At 52.7% G+C, this 19,550-nt stretch overlaps 9 protein-coding genes across 9 annotated transcripts; 5 read left to right on the top strand and 4 right to left on the bottom strand.

Moving 5' to 3' along the window:
- Positions 1-1,729: 1,729 nt before the first annotated feature.
- Positions 1,730-4,825, top strand: RHO25_011488 (uncharacterized protein; the record flags this gene model as incomplete). The annotated part of the gene is made up of 1 exon (XM_023602906.2): positions 1,730-4,825. The coding sequence occupies one exon, from the start codon at positions 1,730-1,732 to the stop codon at positions 4,823-4,825; it is 3,096 nt and encodes a 1,031-aa protein (XP_023454239.2).
- Positions 4,826-5,500: 675 nt separating this feature from the next.
- RHO25_011487 (uncharacterized protein) lies at positions 5,501-8,446 on the top strand (the record flags this gene model as incomplete). The annotated part of the gene is made up of 1 exon (XM_065603421.1): positions 5,501-8,446. One exon carries the CDS (start codon positions 5,501-5,503, stop codon positions 8,444-8,446), a length of 2,946 nt encoding a protein of 981 aa, XP_065459493.1.
- A 335-nt stretch (positions 8,447-8,781) lies between these two features.
- Positions 8,782-9,537, top strand: RHO25_011486 (uncharacterized protein; the record flags this gene model as incomplete). The annotated part of the gene is made up of 1 exon (XM_023602905.1): positions 8,782-9,537. One exon carries the CDS (start codon positions 8,782-8,784, stop codon positions 9,535-9,537), a length of 756 nt encoding a protein of 251 aa, XP_023454240.1.
- A 300-nt stretch (positions 9,538-9,837) lies between these two features.
- On the bottom strand, positions 9,838-11,193 carry RHO25_011485 (uncharacterized protein; the record flags this gene model as incomplete). Its single annotated transcript, XM_023602904.1, has 2 exons — positions 9,838-11,125; positions 11,174-11,193. The coding sequence occupies 2 exons, from the start codon at positions 11,191-11,193 to the stop codon at positions 9,838-9,840; spliced, it is 1,308 nt and encodes a 435-aa protein (XP_023454241.1).
- A 916-nt stretch (positions 11,194-12,109) lies between these two features.
- On the bottom strand, positions 12,110-13,533 carry RHO25_011484 (uncharacterized protein; the record flags this gene model as incomplete). The annotated part of the gene is made up of 3 exons (XM_023602903.2): positions 12,110-12,865; positions 12,920-13,077; positions 13,158-13,533. 3 exons carry the CDS (start codon positions 13,531-13,533, stop codon positions 12,110-12,112), a joined length of 1,290 nt encoding a protein of 429 aa, XP_023454242.1.
- A 466-nt stretch (positions 13,534-13,999) lies between these two features.
- Positions 14,000-14,982, top strand: RHO25_011483 (uncharacterized protein; the record flags this gene model as incomplete). The annotated part of the gene is made up of 3 exons (XM_023602902.2): positions 14,000-14,039; positions 14,103-14,629; positions 14,689-14,982. The coding sequence occupies 3 exons, from the start codon at positions 14,000-14,002 to the stop codon at positions 14,980-14,982; spliced, it is 861 nt and encodes a 286-aa protein (XP_023454943.1).
- A 268-nt stretch (positions 14,983-15,250) lies between these two features.
- Positions 15,251-16,126, bottom strand: RHO25_011482 (uncharacterized protein; the record flags this gene model as incomplete). The annotated part of the gene is made up of 1 exon (XM_023602901.2): positions 15,251-16,126. The coding sequence occupies one exon, from the start codon at positions 16,124-16,126 to the stop codon at positions 15,251-15,253; it is 876 nt and encodes a 291-aa protein (XP_023454940.2).
- Positions 16,127-16,321: 195 nt separating this feature from the next.
- Positions 16,322-17,104, bottom strand: RHO25_011481 (uncharacterized protein; the record flags this gene model as incomplete). Its single annotated transcript, XM_065603420.1, has 1 exon — positions 16,322-17,104. One exon carries the CDS (start codon positions 17,102-17,104, stop codon positions 16,322-16,324), a length of 783 nt encoding a protein of 260 aa, XP_065459492.1.
- A 739-nt stretch (positions 17,105-17,843) lies between these two features.
- DPH5 (diphthine synthase) lies at positions 17,844-18,768 on the top strand (the record flags this gene model as incomplete). The annotated part of the gene is made up of 2 exons (XM_023602900.2): positions 17,844-17,978; positions 18,040-18,768. 2 exons carry the CDS (start codon positions 17,844-17,846, stop codon positions 18,766-18,768), a joined length of 864 nt encoding a protein of 287 aa, XP_023454665.1.
- Between the last annotated feature and the right edge of the window lie 782 nt (positions 18,769-19,550).

Below are 19,550 nucleotides of genomic sequence, written 5' to 3'. Positions count from 1 at the left end.
ACAATCCGTTAGTTCAGCGAGTAAGTGCTTGGAACACCAAAAGTAATAAATGATCTTAGGTAAGTAGCAGTTAATATGTGGACTAGAGGTCGTAGATGAAGGTGAGGAGTACAGACATTTATTACTTCCACAAATCTTATGAGGGACAACCTGTATGCACACGGCAAACTGCAGAGCAGGGGTTAGGCATGGCCCCATGCTCTCTCTCTATATATAGTGCTCTCGCGTGGCAAGCTTGACAAGCACATTCGAGCTTGCAGCAAGGCCTCGTGTTACAAGGGAAACAAGGTCTCTGAATGAGGAGGGAGTGGGCAGTCAACTCAATGACGGTGAAAGTCGGGAGACCTGTGCAGCCTCTGCAGACGCCTGAGCACACTTGGATACCAGGAAAGCACAGCTAAGCCATGTTCGCTTTTGAGGTCACTTGCCTGGCTCGAAATGCTCGTCGCACGTCAAGAGTGATGATCCTGCTTCGCGTTCTTTCTTGCCCTACTCCACAAAAGGCAAACTCTCAAGTCAGCCCCTGCTTTTCTTACGCCCTACTACATATGATTGAAACTCTCAACTCTTCTCACCATTCATTCTTGTTTTCTATCCAAGAGTCCGTATCTGTGGAAAGCAGAGGCCTGCGCGGAGAGTGCTATCTTTGACTAACTGTGAAAGCTGGAGCGAGTTTGCTTCATAGACCCCATGGCAAAATACGAGCCATGCGGTATGCGTTGCGAGATAGTATGCCAAAAGTGAGCAAAAATCGAGAATGGGACATCGTAGCAGTTCCTGCTGGAAACAACTCGCGTTCAATCTTGTGACCTTCTCCTACAGTCCTACTCACTGTTGATCCGCTGGCAGCGAAACCCAGGACAACGAGCAAGGTTACGACTGCTGACGGAGTGCATATGCTGAGTCCATTCACCAGATGAAATGCTATATGGCTCGGGAGTGCTCTCATCCGATCAGCAGAGCTTGAGGAATTCCTCGTGCCGAATGCGATGTCGCTCTGCCTTGGAAGATGTACGGACGACTTCGAAGGTATTTTCGACTTTGCGTTCCAGCTGTGGCTTCCAGCAGTCTTCAATTTGTCTCCAGAGATCCAAATGCATTTTGACTGTGCATAGGGTCCAGCCGCGTTTGTCTAGATCAATCAATTTGAGGTGCTTCTGAAGAGCCAGAATTTTTGTTCTTTCTTTCGCTGACATGATAAATGATCTCGCTCACTGTCCAGCCAGTATCTTGATACCTACTGACCTCGCATCGCTCAGTTGAGACAACCTGAAGACCTGAGGCTGCGACGAATGTTCCTTTCGCCGGCAGGTGCTTGGCCTAGATGTATTGAGCAAGGATGTAAGGTTCCGCCTCAGCTTGAAACCTCTCCTGAGAACACACGACAACCTACTTTGCATATTCGACGGCGCCATGAGGCCTTTCTGGCCGCATACCGTGCTATGGGATTGAAGTGTTGCTGCCACGTCTGCAGATGTTGTTGTGGCTGATTTTGAGTTCGCCGGATGCACTCTCCGGCCATGAAGTTGCAGGGGCAAGATTGGCAGGCGCGACAAGGGTCCGCGTCGCGTGTCGCGTCTTCCAATGCGAACGACATGCAACTTTACAACAACTTTGGCGGTACAACATTGGAATCCAGCGTTCTTCACGACATACAATATGAGGGACCGATAGCTGATCTTGTTGAACTTCGACATCCACGCGACAACAGCTCATAACATCACTTACAATGAGCCGATTCAAGAGGAAGACCGCAGCGGTCATTGACCTCACTGGCAGTGATGACGATGGCGACACCATCCACGTGGCTCCGCGCAAGAAGCAAAAGCGCTCCCACTCGAAGAGGGTGATGTACCTCACCAGTGATGATGAGAATGCTTATCCATCACCGCCGAAATCGAAGACGTCTTCTGCGGCGCCGCGTGAAGTATTTCGAGAGCTGAGCTCAAAGGAATACCAAGAGAAGCTCAAGCAACCAAAAGCCTGGGTGAAAGGCGGAGTTGCCTGGCGACCTGCAAACAAACCTCTGAAGCAAGAGCCGGCTTCAGCACCGTCCAAGAAGCAGATCAAGACCAAGACACCTATCGCAGAGTCTGGAAGCATTCGCGACTATCTCTCGAAACTTTCCAATGAGTCTGCGCATCACGTCGAGGTGAAGAAGACCTCGGCCACCACGTCTGCATCCGCACCTCGATCGGGTGTCTCGCATCATTCTGCCCCTGATCTGCCACGTTCGAAGGATAAACCTGCGCGGCACTCTGCGCGAAATGCATTCAGTCTGATCATGCAGCAGCACGATAGTCACAGCGAGGATGAACTCAATATCTCGCAGACTACGGGTTCTACGCCTGGGATCCGAAGAGCGAAGCAAAAACGCAAGGCACCGGTGGAGAAAGCGGACGATTCAGACTTCGAAGCGAATAGCTCAAGTGGCAGCGAAGTTGTAAGCGAGGATGATGGGCTGCCTGCGGAGAGCAGCGACTCAGAGCATACCGCGGAGGACGAGCCTCAAGTCAAGAAGGTCCCAAAGAAGGCGAAGCAGAGCGTCCCACGCGCCGCGTCTAATGCAGCGAAAGGCAAGGCGAAAGCTGGTGGTCAAGGCCGCAAAAGAGCTCAGAATATGGTGAACCTCTCACGTCCTCAGCATGGACAGGGTACTGGTCTGTTGCCCAGTCTGCCACCTCTTTCAGACACACGCGAAATATTCGATGACATTGTTGGCAAGGCTCTTCCTCTGGGGTTGTCACAAGCTCTGGACGACCTGCCTGGCTCACTGAGAGTTGCTACCATGTGCTCTGGCACAGAAAGCCCTTTGCTAGCCCTCGAGCTTTTCCAACAGTGCCTAGGGTCATCAAAGCTGGAGATCGAACACCTCTTCTCAGCGGAAATAGTACCGTTCAAGCAAGCGTACATCGAGCGCAACTTTCGCCCGCCTATTATATTTCGAGACATTACCGAAATGACTAGCGCTGTCAACGACGAGATCCCCAGCGCGACGACCGCCTATGGCAGCAAGGTGCCTATTCCGAGAAATGTCGATCTTCTTATCGCAGGTACTTCTTGTGTGGACTATTCTCGTCTGAATAGTCACCAGAAGTCCGTTGACCAGGGCGGCGAGTCCGGTGACACATACACAGCCGTGCTGGCCTATTGTACGGCATTCCGGCCGTCGATCGTCCTTCTAGAGAATGTCCTGACTGCGCCGTGGGATAGAATGCTAGAAGATTATCAAAAGATCGGGTACGAAACCGGTGGAGTACTAGTCGATACCAAAGGGTACTATCTGCCACAGACACGACAACGAGGGTACATGGTCTGCTTTGATAAACACGAAGGAGCCTCCCTTTCCGGCGCTGGAAAGCGGTGGACCGATCTGATGGCAGACTTTCGCCGCCCCGCAAGTTCGCCCGCATCCTCATTTCTGCTGCCCACTAGCTTAGCTGCAAAGCAACGACAAGCCAAAGAGGATGAGCAGCGAACACGCGAAGTCGACTGGACGAGATGCGAATTACGGCATACCCAGCTACGCCACGACCTGCGCCTTGGCAACGAGCGACCGATTACACATTGGTCCGAAAGTGGCTCTCTAATCGTGCCAGAAGGTGGCGATCCTGCTTGGTACGCTCGCATGGTAGAGCGAGTGTGGGATCTGCTAGATATTTCTGTGTTGCGGAAAGCACTGCCCTCACATGGGTTCTACGATGCGCGATACAAGACAAGAATCTGGGACGTCTCGCAAAATGTGGATTTCCAGAAAGATAGCGGCGCATTCGGCATCATTGGCTGTATTACGCCGACGATGATCCCTTTCCTTTCGGATGCTGGTCGTGTGCTCACTCCTGAAGAGATGCTCAGGCTGCAGGGCTTACCACTGGACAAGATCTCTTTTACTACCGAGCTTCCTGCGAACATCCAAGACCTCGCAGGCAATGCAATGTCAACGACTGTAGTTGGACCTGCTATCTTGGCCGCGCTGATCGCTGGCCATCGCGCGATCCAGAGACCTGAAAAATTGATCAAAGACGCGACTTTGCAGCTGCAGAAGACAAACGTGGCTGTGCTCACGGCGAAGATGGAAAGCGTGCCGCGAAGCAACGCAACTGCTAGCATAGACGTTACGCAGCTTCTGCTAAAGTCAAAGCAGGCTACGCGACGCTGCATCTGCGAAGCTGCTGGAAAGCTCTCCGCCAAACCCATACAAAAATGCATCTGCTGTGGTCACACGGCATGCTTAACTTGTGCCGGAAATCCCGAGCATCAGTACAGGCAAGATCCTATGCTGTCCAAAAACAGGATTACTGCGAGCGACTTCGAAGCCTTCCTCAATCAGACACTGCCCCTGAGCTTGAACTTCTCGTTCGAGGATGCATGGCATCATATCGTACCGGAAGCCCATTACAGAGAGAAGGTTGACGCTATCGGCCATCAATTCCATTTTCAATCTTTCAGACAAACTCACTGCTGGACTGCGACCTATACGGGCAACTGCGGGCATCTTGATCTCGTGCTCAACGGCGACCTGGCAGAATGGCGGCTGTTTGCGGATATCCCAAAGGACTTGAGCTACGATAGTCCACGGCGCACTGAACTGGAAGCTCCAATCGCTATTGGTAAGATTGTGACCAACTTCTTCGGCGACGAGTGGTCGATACGCATTCCCGAAGTGAGGCACGTCGATCTGGACATCAAGGAGTCGGGCAGCAGGAAAGCTTCTTGGTGGGCTCGCAACGGCATGTTGGACTTTGCTGGTCATACTGTTCCGGAATACCTGGAAATCCGCGTCCAAGATGACAGTCTATCTGTCGTGAACGGCAAATACCAGTAACTTCCCCGTTGTGGAAAAGCTTCCGACAGTCTGTTCAAGCAGATCGAGGGGTCCGACAACTATAACCCACAGGAGCCGCTGTTTCTTTTTCTTGACCCCACTCGTACAGGCAATACAGACCAGGACAGCTTCGTTTTCGCACGGAACATTGAGCACATTGACTACCACGAGCAGCGACTGATTGTCGCACGCATCGCTGCCACTTGGAGACCATGGAGCCGGCCAGACAGGAAACGCAGTGCTCCGACGCTCGTCGTACGTGACTCTTTTGAGGTCAAACCACAATGTCATCTTTCGGCGACAGGCAGCAGCCTTGAGATATTCCGTTTGAAAAACCCTGAGACAAGCATAGGGCACGCAGACTGTACACAAGCTGTGCAGCTACTTCGTGCAATTCAAGCAAACTCATCGATCAGCGACACAGACCTTGCTTCGGCTGCAGCTCGATCGCAATTCCTCTCTCAGCACCAGTGGGTCCTGGAAGCGATGGGCCGATGCTTTCCAAGCGACTCGTGGCGACCAATCTTCGCCTCCACTCGTCAATGTGAGCGATGTGCACCAAGTCGGCCGAAGGTGAGGTGGGCAATGCAAAGTGGAGGGGAGGTGAGCCCGTACGAGGACGTGCCAAGTGCTGCTGAATATGAGCAAGCTATGAAAACGCGACCTGACCCAGTAATGCTTGCTGTTACCTACAACGGCGAGACAGGCTTCAAGCTCAGTCTCAGCGTCAACATGATGACTCTGGCACACCGAGCTGCGGCCCGCCTGCCTGTCGACGCTGAGAACGTCCAACTCTCGTGGCGTCTCATTCATCGCCCTGACTGCACTCCTTTTGTGTTCAAGAAGTTTCATCTCAGCTCGAACGAGGATACCACAGCTTTTGATGGCAATGCCGAGCTTTCGATTGACTTATTCCATCAACAGCAGCAGTCACTGGCTTGGATGATCCGGCAAGAGCACGGGATACCCTTCGCAGTGGAAGAATCGGAGGAGTTTCGTTCGGAGACTGGATGGCTTGCCCAAGTGCAAGCACGTGGAGACGTCACTGTCCGTGGCGGCATATGTGCGGATCACCCTGGGTTTGGCAAGACGATTACGAGCCTTGCTCTTATCCAATCGCAGTCGAAGATGCGAAAGGAGACCATCGCTGATCTTGAGACACGGGCACCGAAAGGTCTGAAAACCACAGCGGCGACACTGATTGTATACCCAGCTTCCTTAGTGCAACAATGGGTGGACGAGATTCGCGACAAGATCGGAAGCTTGACGGGAGTTATTGCCATTCCGGCAGCTGCGCAGCTTGCGAGATACACTATCCAAAAGTTCCAGGAGGCGAAGATCATTGTGGTCAATCGTGATGTGCTCACACATGAAGCTTACATAGACCGCATAGCATCGTTTGCGGCTGTCCCTGGGCCTGTGGCAACCAAGGGCCGTGCCCTTACCGAATGGCGAGCACATGCTCTTCGTCAGATTCCAGAGCATTTGGCCATCCTCGCGCGCGGTGGTCTTTCGCGGTTGAGGACCCACATCAAATGCAGGTATGACGAGAACGTGTCGAGTGACGAGTTCCAAGCCGCGGTCCCCTCGAGGAGACATCGGGGCCAAGACTATGTGGACAACAAGAAGAAGAAACTCACAGCTACTCAAGTCACACAGCAAGCCGCTCCTAGGACTATCGACGTCAGCAGTGTTGATCAGCCACTCTTCGAGATGTTCTTTTTCAACAGATTGATCGTGGACGAATTCCACGACTACACACCGAAGGTTTATGCAGCGACCTCCGCATTGAAGGCGGACAAACGCTGGGGCCTTTCGGGAACGCCGGCCATTGAGGACTTCTACCAGGTCGCGCAGATGGCGCAGCTGCTTGGACTGGATCTCCCTATGGGTTCAATGGACGCCGCCGTAATGAAAAATTCCAGCCGTCAAGCACTGCAGAAGGACATGTCCAGTTTCGAGCAGTTTGACTCGATGTGGCGACAGCTACCGTCATCGACGAAGTACCGGAGCATTCATGCTTTACACCAACGCTTCCTGGCTACCTTCGCCCGCCAAAACATTGGCGACTTCGGCAAGATGGAGTATGGCGACCATCTTGTGCCTGTAGAATTGGATGTAGAACACCGCTTGCTGTATACTGAGCTCTCGCAGCATCTGAATACGCTTCAAATGCGTATTAAGGCGACTGGAAAGTCAAAAGCGACCGACCGGAACAGGCGATTGAACGAGGCTGTTTCTACATCAATCACAGCCGAGGAAGCATTGTCGAAAGCAGCAGCATTCGTCGATCAGACATCTGAGCCTGGAGACTGTTCCATACTGGACGATCTGATGGACTCATGCAGCAGGCACATCGCCACACTTCGCGATGAGATACAGACTGTTGCCCACCACGCTCGCGATAAGGAAGCTGAGCGGTACCAGAAATGGTACACTCAGATGCTTGATGAAGGGGGTCTGCCGGATAGCTCGACAGTGTCTGAAGTCGTTGAGCTGATCAACGCTGCTTCAGTCAGAGCACACAAGAAGAAGGATGGCAAAGGGGCTGAAGAAGATGCAGTTACGCACAAGCTTTCGACGTTATGCACAAGACTGCTAATGGAACGTCGATCATTACGTTACCTGGCGGCGGCAAAGCAGCTCCAGGACGATGCTCGAGAGCAAGTTAGTGCTAATCGATGCGAGAACTCGGCATGCGAAAAGAGACAGCCATCACAATATGCTCTCTCCGCGGTGTGCGGCCATCTGATTTGCGAAGCCTGTCACGAGCGGAACAAGCATCATGCTGCAACAAATTGTCTTGCTGTAGGATGCTCCAATCCAGTGCAGGCGCATCATTTGCTTTGGACAAGCAAAATCGGCAACCTCAAGCGCACGAAGCCTTCTGCATATGGGGCAAAGCTCGAGGCAGCTATCGTGCTCCTAAAAGAGATCCAAGGCAAGGCCGAGCAAGCCATCTTGTTCGTACAATTCGAGCAGCAACTTCAGCAAGTCGATACTGCGCTGAAGCACTGCGGCATTTCTCGTATTGTTGTTCACAGTGCCAATGACGCTGGCAGCCAGCTCAAAGCTTTCAGGGACTGCGCAAATACCAAAGACAAGAAGACTGTGATTGTGCTGAATGCAGCAGACGAGACGGCAGCGGGTTCAAATTTACAGAACGCGAATCATGTCATATTCTTGAGTCCACTTTTGCAGCGTACCCAGTACAAGTACGATTCGACGATGGCGCAGGCAATTGGTCGTGTTCGAAGATTTGGCCAGGAGCGCCCCATTCATGTGTACCGCATCGTCGCGTTGGACACGATCGATGTTGACGTACTTGAGCATCGTGAAAACCGGGCGGATGCATTGGTTGAACAAGGTCAGAAGAAGATCGAGCCGCCTACAAGATCGAAAGAGCTTAACACGCTGTCAAAGAAGAAGCCTGAACGAACTCAGTTGGTTCGTGAAAAAGGACACTTCAGTCTGCGGCCACAAAGTTGGCTCATCGACTACGAAGCCGGTATGGATGCCGGAGAGGTCGAGAAGGTTAAGGGCAAGAGCCGAGTGCTTGGATGGGAAGATTTTAGCTCGTTGGTCAAGTTTTCCACGAAGTACACGGAAGACGATGAATAGTGGCGTCTGTACGCTGCGGCAAAACAGGACTAAGAAGCAGCGCTGCGCAGAAATCAATCAGGTCCGCGCTTGTGCGGCGCAAACGCGCCTGAGACGCGACGTTGCCGAAAGTGGATGTCAATAGGCTTCATTCGAAGCAAATTCAACTTCTTTCAATTCCAAGTCGAGATCGTCAAAATCTCATCAAAGAACTCCATTTTGTAGGCACAGCGCACAAGAGCTGACGAAACAGGTAAGTTACTTCTGGTTGATGCTTGATCGCACCAACTCGATCTGCCAACGTCATTTCTGTATGACATTCTCTTGAATCACCAGGACAGCGCTCGCCGCACACAATGGCGGCGCACAAACCGCAAGATTCAGAGCGACTGCTTCAAGAGACTGAAGCAGGATCTGAACAGCCTTACCGCGGACAGAAACACTCGAGCGAACGTCCTTGGAAGAAAGGCTTTCCTTGGATCTTGAACCTCATCCTCAGCATCACAGTCATCGTTCTCGTTACACAGCTCCTTCGAGGCGACAAATACCAACACACCGGCGACGTCAACGGCCTCGCACCACGCTTCAAGCAACGAGTCCAACTCTTCCACCCATCAAAAGAAGCCACCGCCAGCATCGGCCACCCAGACCAAAAAGCCGCCACCGACGCTTTCTGGCGCACTTTCGCCCCCGATGGCTTCGGCCTCCTCAACATAGCAGACTACACCCCCAAACGCTACCCAGACCTCGCTCCTCCCACATTCGAGCCCGGCGGGTACAACCTCGTTGACACTTCCATGGCGCATCAACTTCACTGTCTCCGCAGCATCATGGACGCATACAACGATTTGGCTGAGAAAGTCGCAAACAATGGGACTAGTGGGTCGCAGATGGAGATGAAAGAAGGGAAACATCACGATCATTCGTGGCATTTGGGACATTGTTTCGATTATATCCGACAGGGGATTATGTGTTGCGGGGATACGGCGTTGGAGGGCGCGGCGACGACGTTTCCGGATGGGATTAAGGGGAGTGATGGGTGGAATGCGAAGCATGTTTGTAAGGATTATGAGGAGGTTAAGGGGTGGATTGTGGGGATGGAGCCGAAGTGAAGTGCTTTGGAGATGAGAGTTGGTTGCAAGAACATTGGGGAGGCAGAGGGTCGTGAGAGGGATGACCTTTTTGTACTCCGTTCATATGTTGTATCTGGCTGCAGTCGTGTCGACTGGGCTGAATTGCACATACAAATAAGTCATGATTGAGTTGAGAAGTTTCCGTATCCACCCAAAATATCTCACGTCAACAAAGTGCAAGCTGCTTGTGAAATCCAATTCACATGATGCCGAACACAGGTCTCTTCGACCTCTCTCCAACTACCAACCTTTCCGACGTCGCAATCATCATGCCGCACATCAGACATCCTCTCCCGAAGTCAACCCCGCGTCACGGACCAGTGCACGACCGATCTCTTCGCCAAATCGGTACGCCATGGCTGCCTTCTGTCGCGAGAACTTGTCTTTGGGCGTCTTACGAGGTCTGCCAGAGATCGCTTCAGTCAGTCTCTCCTTGCCTTCTGATCTCTTGGGAGGTCTGCCAGATAGTGCTTGCGCGAGTCGCTCCAGGCCATCTGACGCCTTGCCTTTGCCCTTGCCGGTTTGCTTATTGCGAGGCTCTCGGCGTGTCTCTTGCTTCTTGGTAGCACGCGGGAAGTAGTCACTGTCGCCATCGCTGCCGTATGCAAGATCGGTTTCGTCGGTGAGCGGCACACCGCCGTCGGACTCACAGTAAGACGGGGTCGATGGCAAATTTGGGGAAGTTGACGATGGGCCTGCATGGACTTCTTCTGGGACACAAGTCGATGGACGAGCGGTCCGCTTTGACTTCGCAGAGTTCTTGCGGGGCTTGCGGGTGTTCTTTTGCTGCTCAGGGCGATGCTGAGTGCCGAACAAGTACTGACTTGGAGTTGCAGGTTGGTACAGGTTGTGCCATGGGTAGGGCGCTGCGCTTTCACGCCCAACAAGATCTGGTGTTTCAAGTATGGCGTCTTGATCCATAGGCGGCCAGCGTGAGTCGAAGTAGCCCGTCAGATGTTCGAGGCGCTCCTGTGCCGGACGGTGACGGGTCGCATAATTGCGCGAAGAGCGCTGGCGATTGGTCTGTCTCGATGGACCCGCGCTGGCATGACCTTTCTCCACACTTTGGGCCTTCTGTATAACTTCATAGAGTGCGGAGTCGGTCTCATCAAACATCCAAAGCGCTACATCGAAATCTTCCTCGTCGCCTTTCTCCATCAAGATCTGCAGGAGGAGTTGTTCAGCACGGCACTTTTGTGTCCACAGCTTGTGCGATGCGCTGTCTCTAGCACTCAGGCGTCCCGGAAGGTGTTCAACCTCGGCGATGAGCAGCTTAGAGCGGATCTTGAAGTATCTTCCGACTGCTGCATAGATTTCGGAGCCTGCTTCACCAGCTGCCCGGAAGGAGCGGCCAATATACTTCTCGAGAGCCTTGTAAAGCTCCCAATCTTGCTTGTCGAAGTCGTCGCCTATCTCCTCAGTAAAGCCCTTCATGGTCTCACCAAGAGTTTTGATCAATGCTTGACGACTGGCGAAGACTCTTTGAGCAGCTGCTACTTCCTTCGTAGAGGTGGAGGTAGAAGAGGAGCTGTCGGAGGCATTGCTCTCAGTGGAGCTGACAGAGTGGCTGATTGAAGTTAGCCTGTGGAAGTGATTGAACCGGCCACGTACGTACCGTCTGCGGTGAGGAGCCATTGCTGCTGTTGTGTGAAAACGGCGGAAGTCGGGAGAAGAAACGTGTGTGTAGGAGCTTGGTTGACTGGTTCACGATTGTCGTTGAGTCGAATGCCTTGTTGGAGGATTGTGCTAGGGTGTGGTTGTGTAGGAAAGAAGAAATCCCTGATGGAAAAGCCGCCCTATATGCTACTCTGTTAGCATCATTCAATGCTGCTTCGTGCCACTGTGGTCAGCTGGCATCTATGGGGCGTGATGTCGTGGTCAAGTGTGATTCTGCCGCAATCTTGTGTAAAGTCAGCTGAATCTGATCGGGCAAACAAGATCTTCACTACTGCTGCGATCATGGTACGTGGCGATGGTGCGATCATCGTGAGTCGGAAGCCACGTACAAGGTGTAGACTACAATGCTCATCAGGAGGCCAATGTGAAGCTACGTCCACTCGGTCAAGATTTTTCAGCAGCGAGACAAGTGATCAAGACACCCGGCCCAACGTCAACGACGATTGCTCTGCTTCCACCTATTCCCAATCCTGCAATGGCGGGCGAAGGTAGAGCAATGTCGTATCGTGCTTCTCCAGGATTTCTGCTGACCTGCGTAATGAGAAGATGTCCTTACCACTCGCGTCAACGGAATCGACCTAAAGTTGCACGATATCAGAATGGAATTGCAAGATTTCATTGGGCGACACAAGCGTGAAATGGCGGCGATGAGCGGCAAAATCGTGCTTCTCGAACAGCGCCATAACCTCGAGCTGCAGCGCCTGAGATCCGAGCTCACATCACTTCGTCGAGCTACTGAAGAAGATGATGAAGTTCACGCACTGCCCAGTATTTTCGAAAGAGCTTGTGATGGCAGAGGGCGGAGAAATTGGACCTCGGGCTGATAGGAAATGAGATGGCATATCTGCTGTCTGTCGCGGGATTTTTTTTGTTTCTAGATCAGCGGATTTGCCTTCTCAACAACTGGTGGCGGTAGCATTCCGATCTTGTTCAGCTCGCTGTAGGCCATGAACAAGCTCTCCAAAGTATCCACATGTCCAGTCCAGCCAAAGTACCTTGCCTTGTTCATGCTCAAGAAACCCGCAATGGACCAGACTACCATCTCACCACACTCAAAATGGGCTTTGACGTCCTCGAAAGGATTGTGCTTAACGTTGTGTTTCTCCATGATTTCCTTCCAAGCTTGTTGGTTCTCGGGTCTTGTCGCCCATTCTTGAAGCGTCCAGGCGAAAGACACCTTAGCCCCGGGCCCATAGCCGAGTGGTACTTCTGTTTGTCCAAGGTCAAGTGTCGTGACTTTGCTCTCATCAAGTTCTGGTCGATCGACGGACGTTGTGCCGTACCAGCGGGCGACTTCGGGCCACAAGCGATTGTTCGGGATTGGGCAGGTGTCACTAGCGTTGAATTTCTGATTGGCACATCTTTCTTCCAGGACGGCCCATTCTGACAGGTAGCCAGTCAGATACGCGGTACTGTGCTCGACAGGCGCAAGCCAGTTGACCAGTGCGCCTGGATATTCCATCTTCTCGCCTTTGTGAGCTTGCACTGCTGCATAGATAGCGATGGGGTGCAAGGCGTTCATTGCAGCATTATTGACTGCACCGATGACCCAAGCTGGGCAGATAATATTCCATTGGGTGCTGTTGTTCTTACAGTACTCGAATAAGAGATCTTCTTGAGGATAGTAGAACTGCATCAATCAGTACCGAGCACCAACTGAAACTTCTCCAATTATGTTACTGACATTTGGCGCTACATTGCTCCTTGGGTCAGATTCCACATGCGGAGTGCGGGCAGGTCCTTGATGAACGTTGTAATTCTTGGCACCAGTCTGCAGCAGAAATCGCTTTGGCGTGATCTTGCTGATCTCAAGAGCACCAAGGAAGTTTCGAAGCAAAGATGCTGTTACTTGTTAGCACGAGACTGAACGATCACGCCTACGCGAAACATGCCGTTGATCTCAACGAGCTCCTCAGCATTACTCCAAACTGGAGCACCCTCTTTCGGCGTTGGCTGTGCGTAAGAGTAGAAGAACACATAGTCTGCTGTGACACCTTTATCTTGCAGCTGCTGAGCGATGTCCTCTGGACTTGACAAGAAGTCACAGGCCACATGCTCGACTCGGGAGCGAGCCTCTTTCGGTAGCAGTTCCATCATCTCAGGTGGAGGCGGTCGACGGCTTGCTGCCCAGACTTTGGTCCAGCGTTCGGGACTATCGAGCAACGCTCGCATGGTATGAAAGCCTGAGATTCCATTTGCGCCTGTGACGATGGCCGTCTTGCCTTTGATAGATTCATCGAATGTTGGCAGACTGTGGAAGATGCCACGATTCTGCGTTGGTCGTCCTTGAGAAGTCATCGCGAGAGCTGTTGTTAAAGGCTGTACGGAGAGGTATGGGCGCGAAGAATAGACGAGTCCTTGTGTGACCTACCTTCTACATCACGTCGCCATGATCGTGCTCTAGAAGTACTGTCTCCACGTACTTCGATCATCCGAAAGAGGGGTAGCTGAACGACTCCACCTCTCTCATGTTGGCCTCAGGTGAAGTTTCAGGCTGGGCGCGCCTCGAACCTGATATTCGGCTACGGCATCCATTCGCGTGTCGATGAACTTGTGTCAGTAGTCTCCGTTGTTGTGATGAGCGAGCCCACCTCAACAGCCTTTCGTCGATGCCAAGAACGCGGATGTCGTCGGCATCCGATAGCGGACCGAATCCGAGTTCATTGAACCCAATGCCAGCCACTCCCATCAAACCTGACTGCTATCTGGTCATCATTTCACATTTCTCGAACACAACACGCGAAACTTCACAGCAACAAGCAGAATGGCATCTGATCTCCAATCCAAGAAAATCTCCTTCATTGGTACGGAAATTTCGCCCTCCCACGTGCACTTCTCAGAATGAAATGACTAACACATCCCCAAAGGAGGCGGCAACATGGCCGCAGCAATCATCTCCGGCCTAGTCTCCAAATCCTTTCCCAAGTCCCAAATCACCGTCTCCGAACCCTGGGAAGTCAACCGTCAGAAAATGGCAGACCTCGGTGTCAACACAACAACCAACAACGTCGAAGCCGCCCAAGGCGCAAACTTTATCATCCTGGCCGTCAAACCTCAAGTCGCCAAGACCGTTTGTCAAGAACTCGCTTCTGCAGCTTTCCAGTCAGAAAATGCTCTGCCGGTGCTGGTTTCGATTGCGGCGGGGATTACGGCGGAGAGTATTCGGGGTTGGACGAAGTCGAAGGATGGAAAGTCGTTGCCTGTTGTGAGGGTTATGCCGAATACGCCTGCTTTGCTTGGGGAGGGGGCTAGTGGGCTTTATGCTGGGGAGGATGTTAGTGGGGAGCAGAAGGAGCAGGTTACTGCGCTGTTGAAGAGTGTTAGTCGGGCGCTTGAGTGGGTTGATCGGGAGGAGTTGTTGGATGTTGTTACTGGGTTGAGTGGTTCTGGTCCAGTATGTGTCTTTCTCCTGGAATTCCTGCGCGAATTTGTTCAAGCTAACGACGATCATAGGCATACTTCTTCGCCATGGTGGAGCACCTCGTGGCGAGCGCAACCAAGCTTGGTCTTTCGGAAGAGCAAGCCACCAGACTTGCCACCCAGACTTGCTTTGGCGCAGGCAAGATGCTCGTCGAGTCTTCAGATCCTCCTTCACAGCTCCGCAAGAACGTCACGAGCCCAAATGGCACAACACAGGCCGCACTGGAAAGCTTCGAGGCATCTGGATTTGCTGCTATTGTGGACAAGGCTGTCAAGGCCGCGACTGACAGAGGCGAGGAACTGGGCCGCACTCTTGGAAGCCAGTAGGTTCATTGCAATTCGACGTGTGCAATGTACTTGGGTGATGACTTTATGAGAAGACTAGACAATGCAAATTCCAAAGCAAGATTGTGAGAAGCTATGTGGGTGCCATATCCTCTATTCGAGCTAACACTTTCCCAAAGTAGCCTCGCACGCATGGAAAAAGAATATCTGCACCTGATATCCTGTGCCTTAGCCATTCATGCACCCAGCGCCAACGCTAAAAAGAACACATTCCCATCCAATCCACGTAATCGCACCAGAAAGCACCTTCTCAAATCAACTTGAGCGGCCTCTGCCAGTTGCCCTTCGGCACGTGGCACATATACCTAGACTTCACGTCCGGTCTCTGCAGCCTACGAAACGCTTCTTGGATATGCTTCATGCCCACCGGCGTCCTTGCTTCTTCAGGAGGATCAAACAACCCCGGCTCACGTCGCCTCTTCCGCCCTCTCTTCTCCTCGTCCCCTCCACTCTCCCTCTTCAAAGCATCCTCGGCAGCCTTGACCTTCAAAGCCTCTTCCGTCAGCAACGTCACAATCTCATAAGTCAAGAAGCCGAGAATATCGACAATGTCGTCATTAGGTTTCGAATCTGTCACGACGCCGAATCCAGCCCATTCGCGAAAACGTTTGCCTTTGCGGAACGTGAAAGATGCTTGGCGACATTCGGAGAAATGGAGGTATTCTTCTGCGTTCATGCCTTTGGTTCGCTCGTCGGCTTGTTTGAGACGTTGCAGTGTGGCTGCGTTCATTTCTTCTTCTTCCTCGTCTTCTTCGTCTTCACGTTCGGGGACTTGCTCCGAGTAGAAACTGCTGACGTCCCAAGGAAGACCGACTTTCGCTTTCTTGTTCTTATTTGTTCTGGTGGCAACGCTCGGTCCACCGCCCAATGTTGGGTCATTCGCCGCGAGGTCGAAGTCATCTGCGCCGGCTCCTGCATCACCACCTTTGTCGTCACTGTCTTTGGCGCTTTTACGAACATCTTTCCAACTAAGAAAGGTGCGAAGGCGAGAGACTTTGGCTTTGTCATGGCGAATGAGGAAGATGAGGTCGTCCGTAGAGATAGTTCTAACACCTCGACGTCCGGCGAGTTCTGTGGCGCGGCGAAGCATTTCCATGACCTGCTGTTGAACAATAGATTCAATCATTGATGTGGTTTCGACTGAAATGTCCCCAGTTTCACCGGAGACGAACATCATCTGTAGCAAAACAACATTACGTTAGCTATCGTGGTCTATCGTACTCCAAAATTAAAACAAACGATGCAAATTAATCAGATAACTCCTTCTCCAAGAAACGAACGGCAATTCGCTTGGCCACTATTGCTGGTCGGTTGGCTGGACTCAGGCCTGGTGATCCGGAGAAGTGGAAGACGACGCAAGTTGACCGCGTTTACGCTCTTTCTCGGCTTTCTTCTCCTCTCTACGCTTCCTGCTCTCTTCCTTTTTCTGAGCCTTTTGCTGCGGCGTCATCAGGGCATCGGCGCGCTTCTGCTCGGGAGTCTTCCTTGGACGGCCTCGTGGGAGGCGACCCTGCTCGATACGACTCTGGTTGTTGATGAAACCTGTCGTCGGAGCTTTGTTGTCATCGGCGGGCGGAGCTGTCGTCGGTTCTCTGGAAGCACCCCTCGAGCCTGCGGATTCCAGCGTTTCTGTCGATGCGGCGGAATGCGAGCGAGCCCTTGCCACAGCAACATCATCGCGGGGTGCATTTCCAGCGAGATCTTCGTCAACTTCCTCGGTGCCACCCATCTCCGTACCCAGGTCATCTCCTTCAGGATCGTCATCTTGTGCCGGGGCAGCTTGTGCCGGAACGTCTTGTTCAGAGCCTACTGGTGGAGCCCGCTCATGGATCCCTCTGATTGGAGGCCATTTGCCGGGCACATAGGTGTCCACATAGTGGTGCATGGTCCATCTCGGGTCGACAGAGTCAAATGGCGGAGGTGAATATTCTCGAGCGACATATTCCCACGACGGACGTACCGTGCGTTCTGGCAAAAATGGTGCTTGGTATGGGCCGAATGTGGGGCCGGCTTGCACAGGCGCTGCTGTAGCACTTCTGGCAGTCTCCATGGCTGGCTGATAGGAGGCGTTGCTCCGAGAGGGCCCTGCTATGGCGTAGTCCATTTTTCGATTGATGGAGAGGAGATTTTGAGCAGAATTTTTCTGGTGAACTCGATGGACTTCAAGTCGTGAAAGAAGTGATCCGATTCTTTCGATGGGGAGGAGAAGGTGAGAGGGCGGGTAGAATATATTGTTGACATCCCAAGCCCACCCGTGTCTCAAGAAAGAAGCTCTCTGTCCTTAGCGATAGTTCCATGGCTGTCGCTGCGCGGATGCCAGTGACCCAACCAGAAGGAGGTGCGATGAGAGCCATAGTCGCGCATCGATCCACCGGAATGCGCCGAGGACAGATGAGTCCGCATACAAGGTCGCCAGAACTGTCGCGCGACATCTTGTCTCCGGATTCCATGGAAATTCAGCGCTCAAGGGTATCCAGTCAGGCAGTTGGGGACAGACTATGAAATGCTAGAAGAATAGATGACCACATACCTGCTGGATCTCCGTCCGATACTTCGCCTTTGTGTCCGCCATGGCGGCGTTGTGGCGCGCTCGTCACGCTCAGAGCGAGCTTCCCGTCCTCAAGTGCAGAGTTTCTCGTGGCTACCAGATTGGATCTGAGCATATGCGTTGGTAATGTGAGTGGCCTCAGATGAAGTCTCCAAAGCGTCGAGCGCATCCGTGGTCGTGCGTCTGCCGTTCTAGGGCTTATGCCGGCAGCCGAAAGCTTAAAAACAAGCGAAGATTGACGAGCTGCATCTCGAAAAAGTTCACCTGAAGACCCCGCACAGCGACTACATTCACGATGCTGTACATTATCGGGCTTGGGCTCGCCGATGAGCGCGACATCAGCACGCGGGGTCTCGAAATCGTGCGCCGCGCCGAAAGAGTCTACCTCGAAGCGTACACGGCCGTGCTGCTTGTCGACAAAGAGCAACTCGTATGAACACAGCACAATATGCACGACCACAGCCATTGCACCGGCTGATACACCAAGGTAGGAAAGCTTCTATGGCCGCGAAGTCGTTATCGCCGACCGCGAAATGGTCGAGTCTCAGTCGGAGCAGATTCTAGAGGGAGCCGCTGAAAAGGATGTGGCATTCTTGGTGGTCGGCGATCCCTTCAGTGCGACTACGCATACCGACTTTGCGCTCCGCTGTAGACAGAGTGACCCGCCGATACCCTACCGCACGCTACCCAATGCCAGCATCTTGACCGCCGTGGGCGCGACAGGACTCAGCTTGTACAACTTTGGGCAGACCGTATCCATGGTCTTCTTCACAGACAACTGGCGGCCAGACAGCTTCTACGATCGTGTAGCGGAGAATGTCAACCTCGGGTTGCATACACTCGTTCTGCTGGACATTAAGGTCAAAGAGCCGAATCTGGAAGCACTGGCACGAGGCAAGATCGTGTATGAGCCTCCACGCTTCATGACTGTCGCTCAGTGCGCCGAGCAAATGATCGAAGTCGAGGAGAAGAGAAGTCAAGGCGTGTGCGGAGGCTACAAGCTCGCAGTTGGCGTGGCCAGATTGGGCAGTGAAGGAGAGCAAATCGTTGCTGGCACGTTGGAGGAGTTGACACAAGCTGATCTCGGCAAGCCCTTACACAGTCTGGTGTTATGTGGAAAGAAGATGCACGAGATGGAGTGGGAATATATGCGCGACTTTGCCATGGATAAAGAGAAGTTTGATGAGATATGGAAGAGGGACTATGCAGGCAGTGCATGATTCCAATGCTTGCGAATCAAGAGGAGCGCGTTACGCGTCGTGGGGAAGCACAACTTCTATCGCGGTCATGGCGGGGCCGCAATACAACCACCAAAACAGACTGCGGACCACAGTCCGACACTTCTGCCAATACGCAAAGTTCAATCGCAAAACCCTCCTGAAAACCCTGGTCAGTCTCGTGTTCGCCGTATCCAGCAAAGCTATAACTTGACATCGACCTTCGCGCCAAACACAACCTGAAGTTCAAGTTTGCAACAAAGCGAGACATACATAGGGGTGCACAGGGCCGATTGATCGCCATCCATACGGACTACGCAAGTGCCACTTCGGATCCCGGTATAGGAGAGCCCTCACCCATGACGTCGGAAGCCCTAGGGCTTCTGCAATAGGCTATAGCAACACTCCCCCATGTTTAGAATCAGCACTATACTAGGGCAGAAACCGGCAGATCTCGGGCAAAATGTCGACGTATCCACGTCCCGTCAATCACCAGGTTGTCGTATTGCGCAGCTTGCACTCTTCCGCGCGGGCACTCTGAATAGCAGCGACTTGTGTGGGTAGGCTCCTCTGCAGAGGGTATTCGATCAAGTGTCAAAGTCGGTATAATAAGGATGTCTGATTCTATAGAAGGTAGCGAACGAGCTGGCTCTATATACCACTGCCGGAACGGAAGAACCGGCAGTCAGGGCTGATTCCGGTTCATGCGAGGTGGCTGCTATGGCCAAACCGACAACTTGGAGAGGTGTTGGATCTATGGCAAGGTCCAGGTCTCACAGCTTTTC

This window comes from Cercospora beticola, chromosome 8 (assembly GCF_033473495.1).
Source record: "Cercospora beticola chromosome 8, complete sequence".
NCBI classification, from domain to species: Eukaryota; Fungi; Ascomycota; class Dothideomycetes; order Mycosphaerellales; family Mycosphaerellaceae; genus Cercospora; species Cercospora beticola.
Note: the sequence above shows the minus strand (reverse complement) of the source record. Positions and strands in the feature narration are given on the sequence as shown.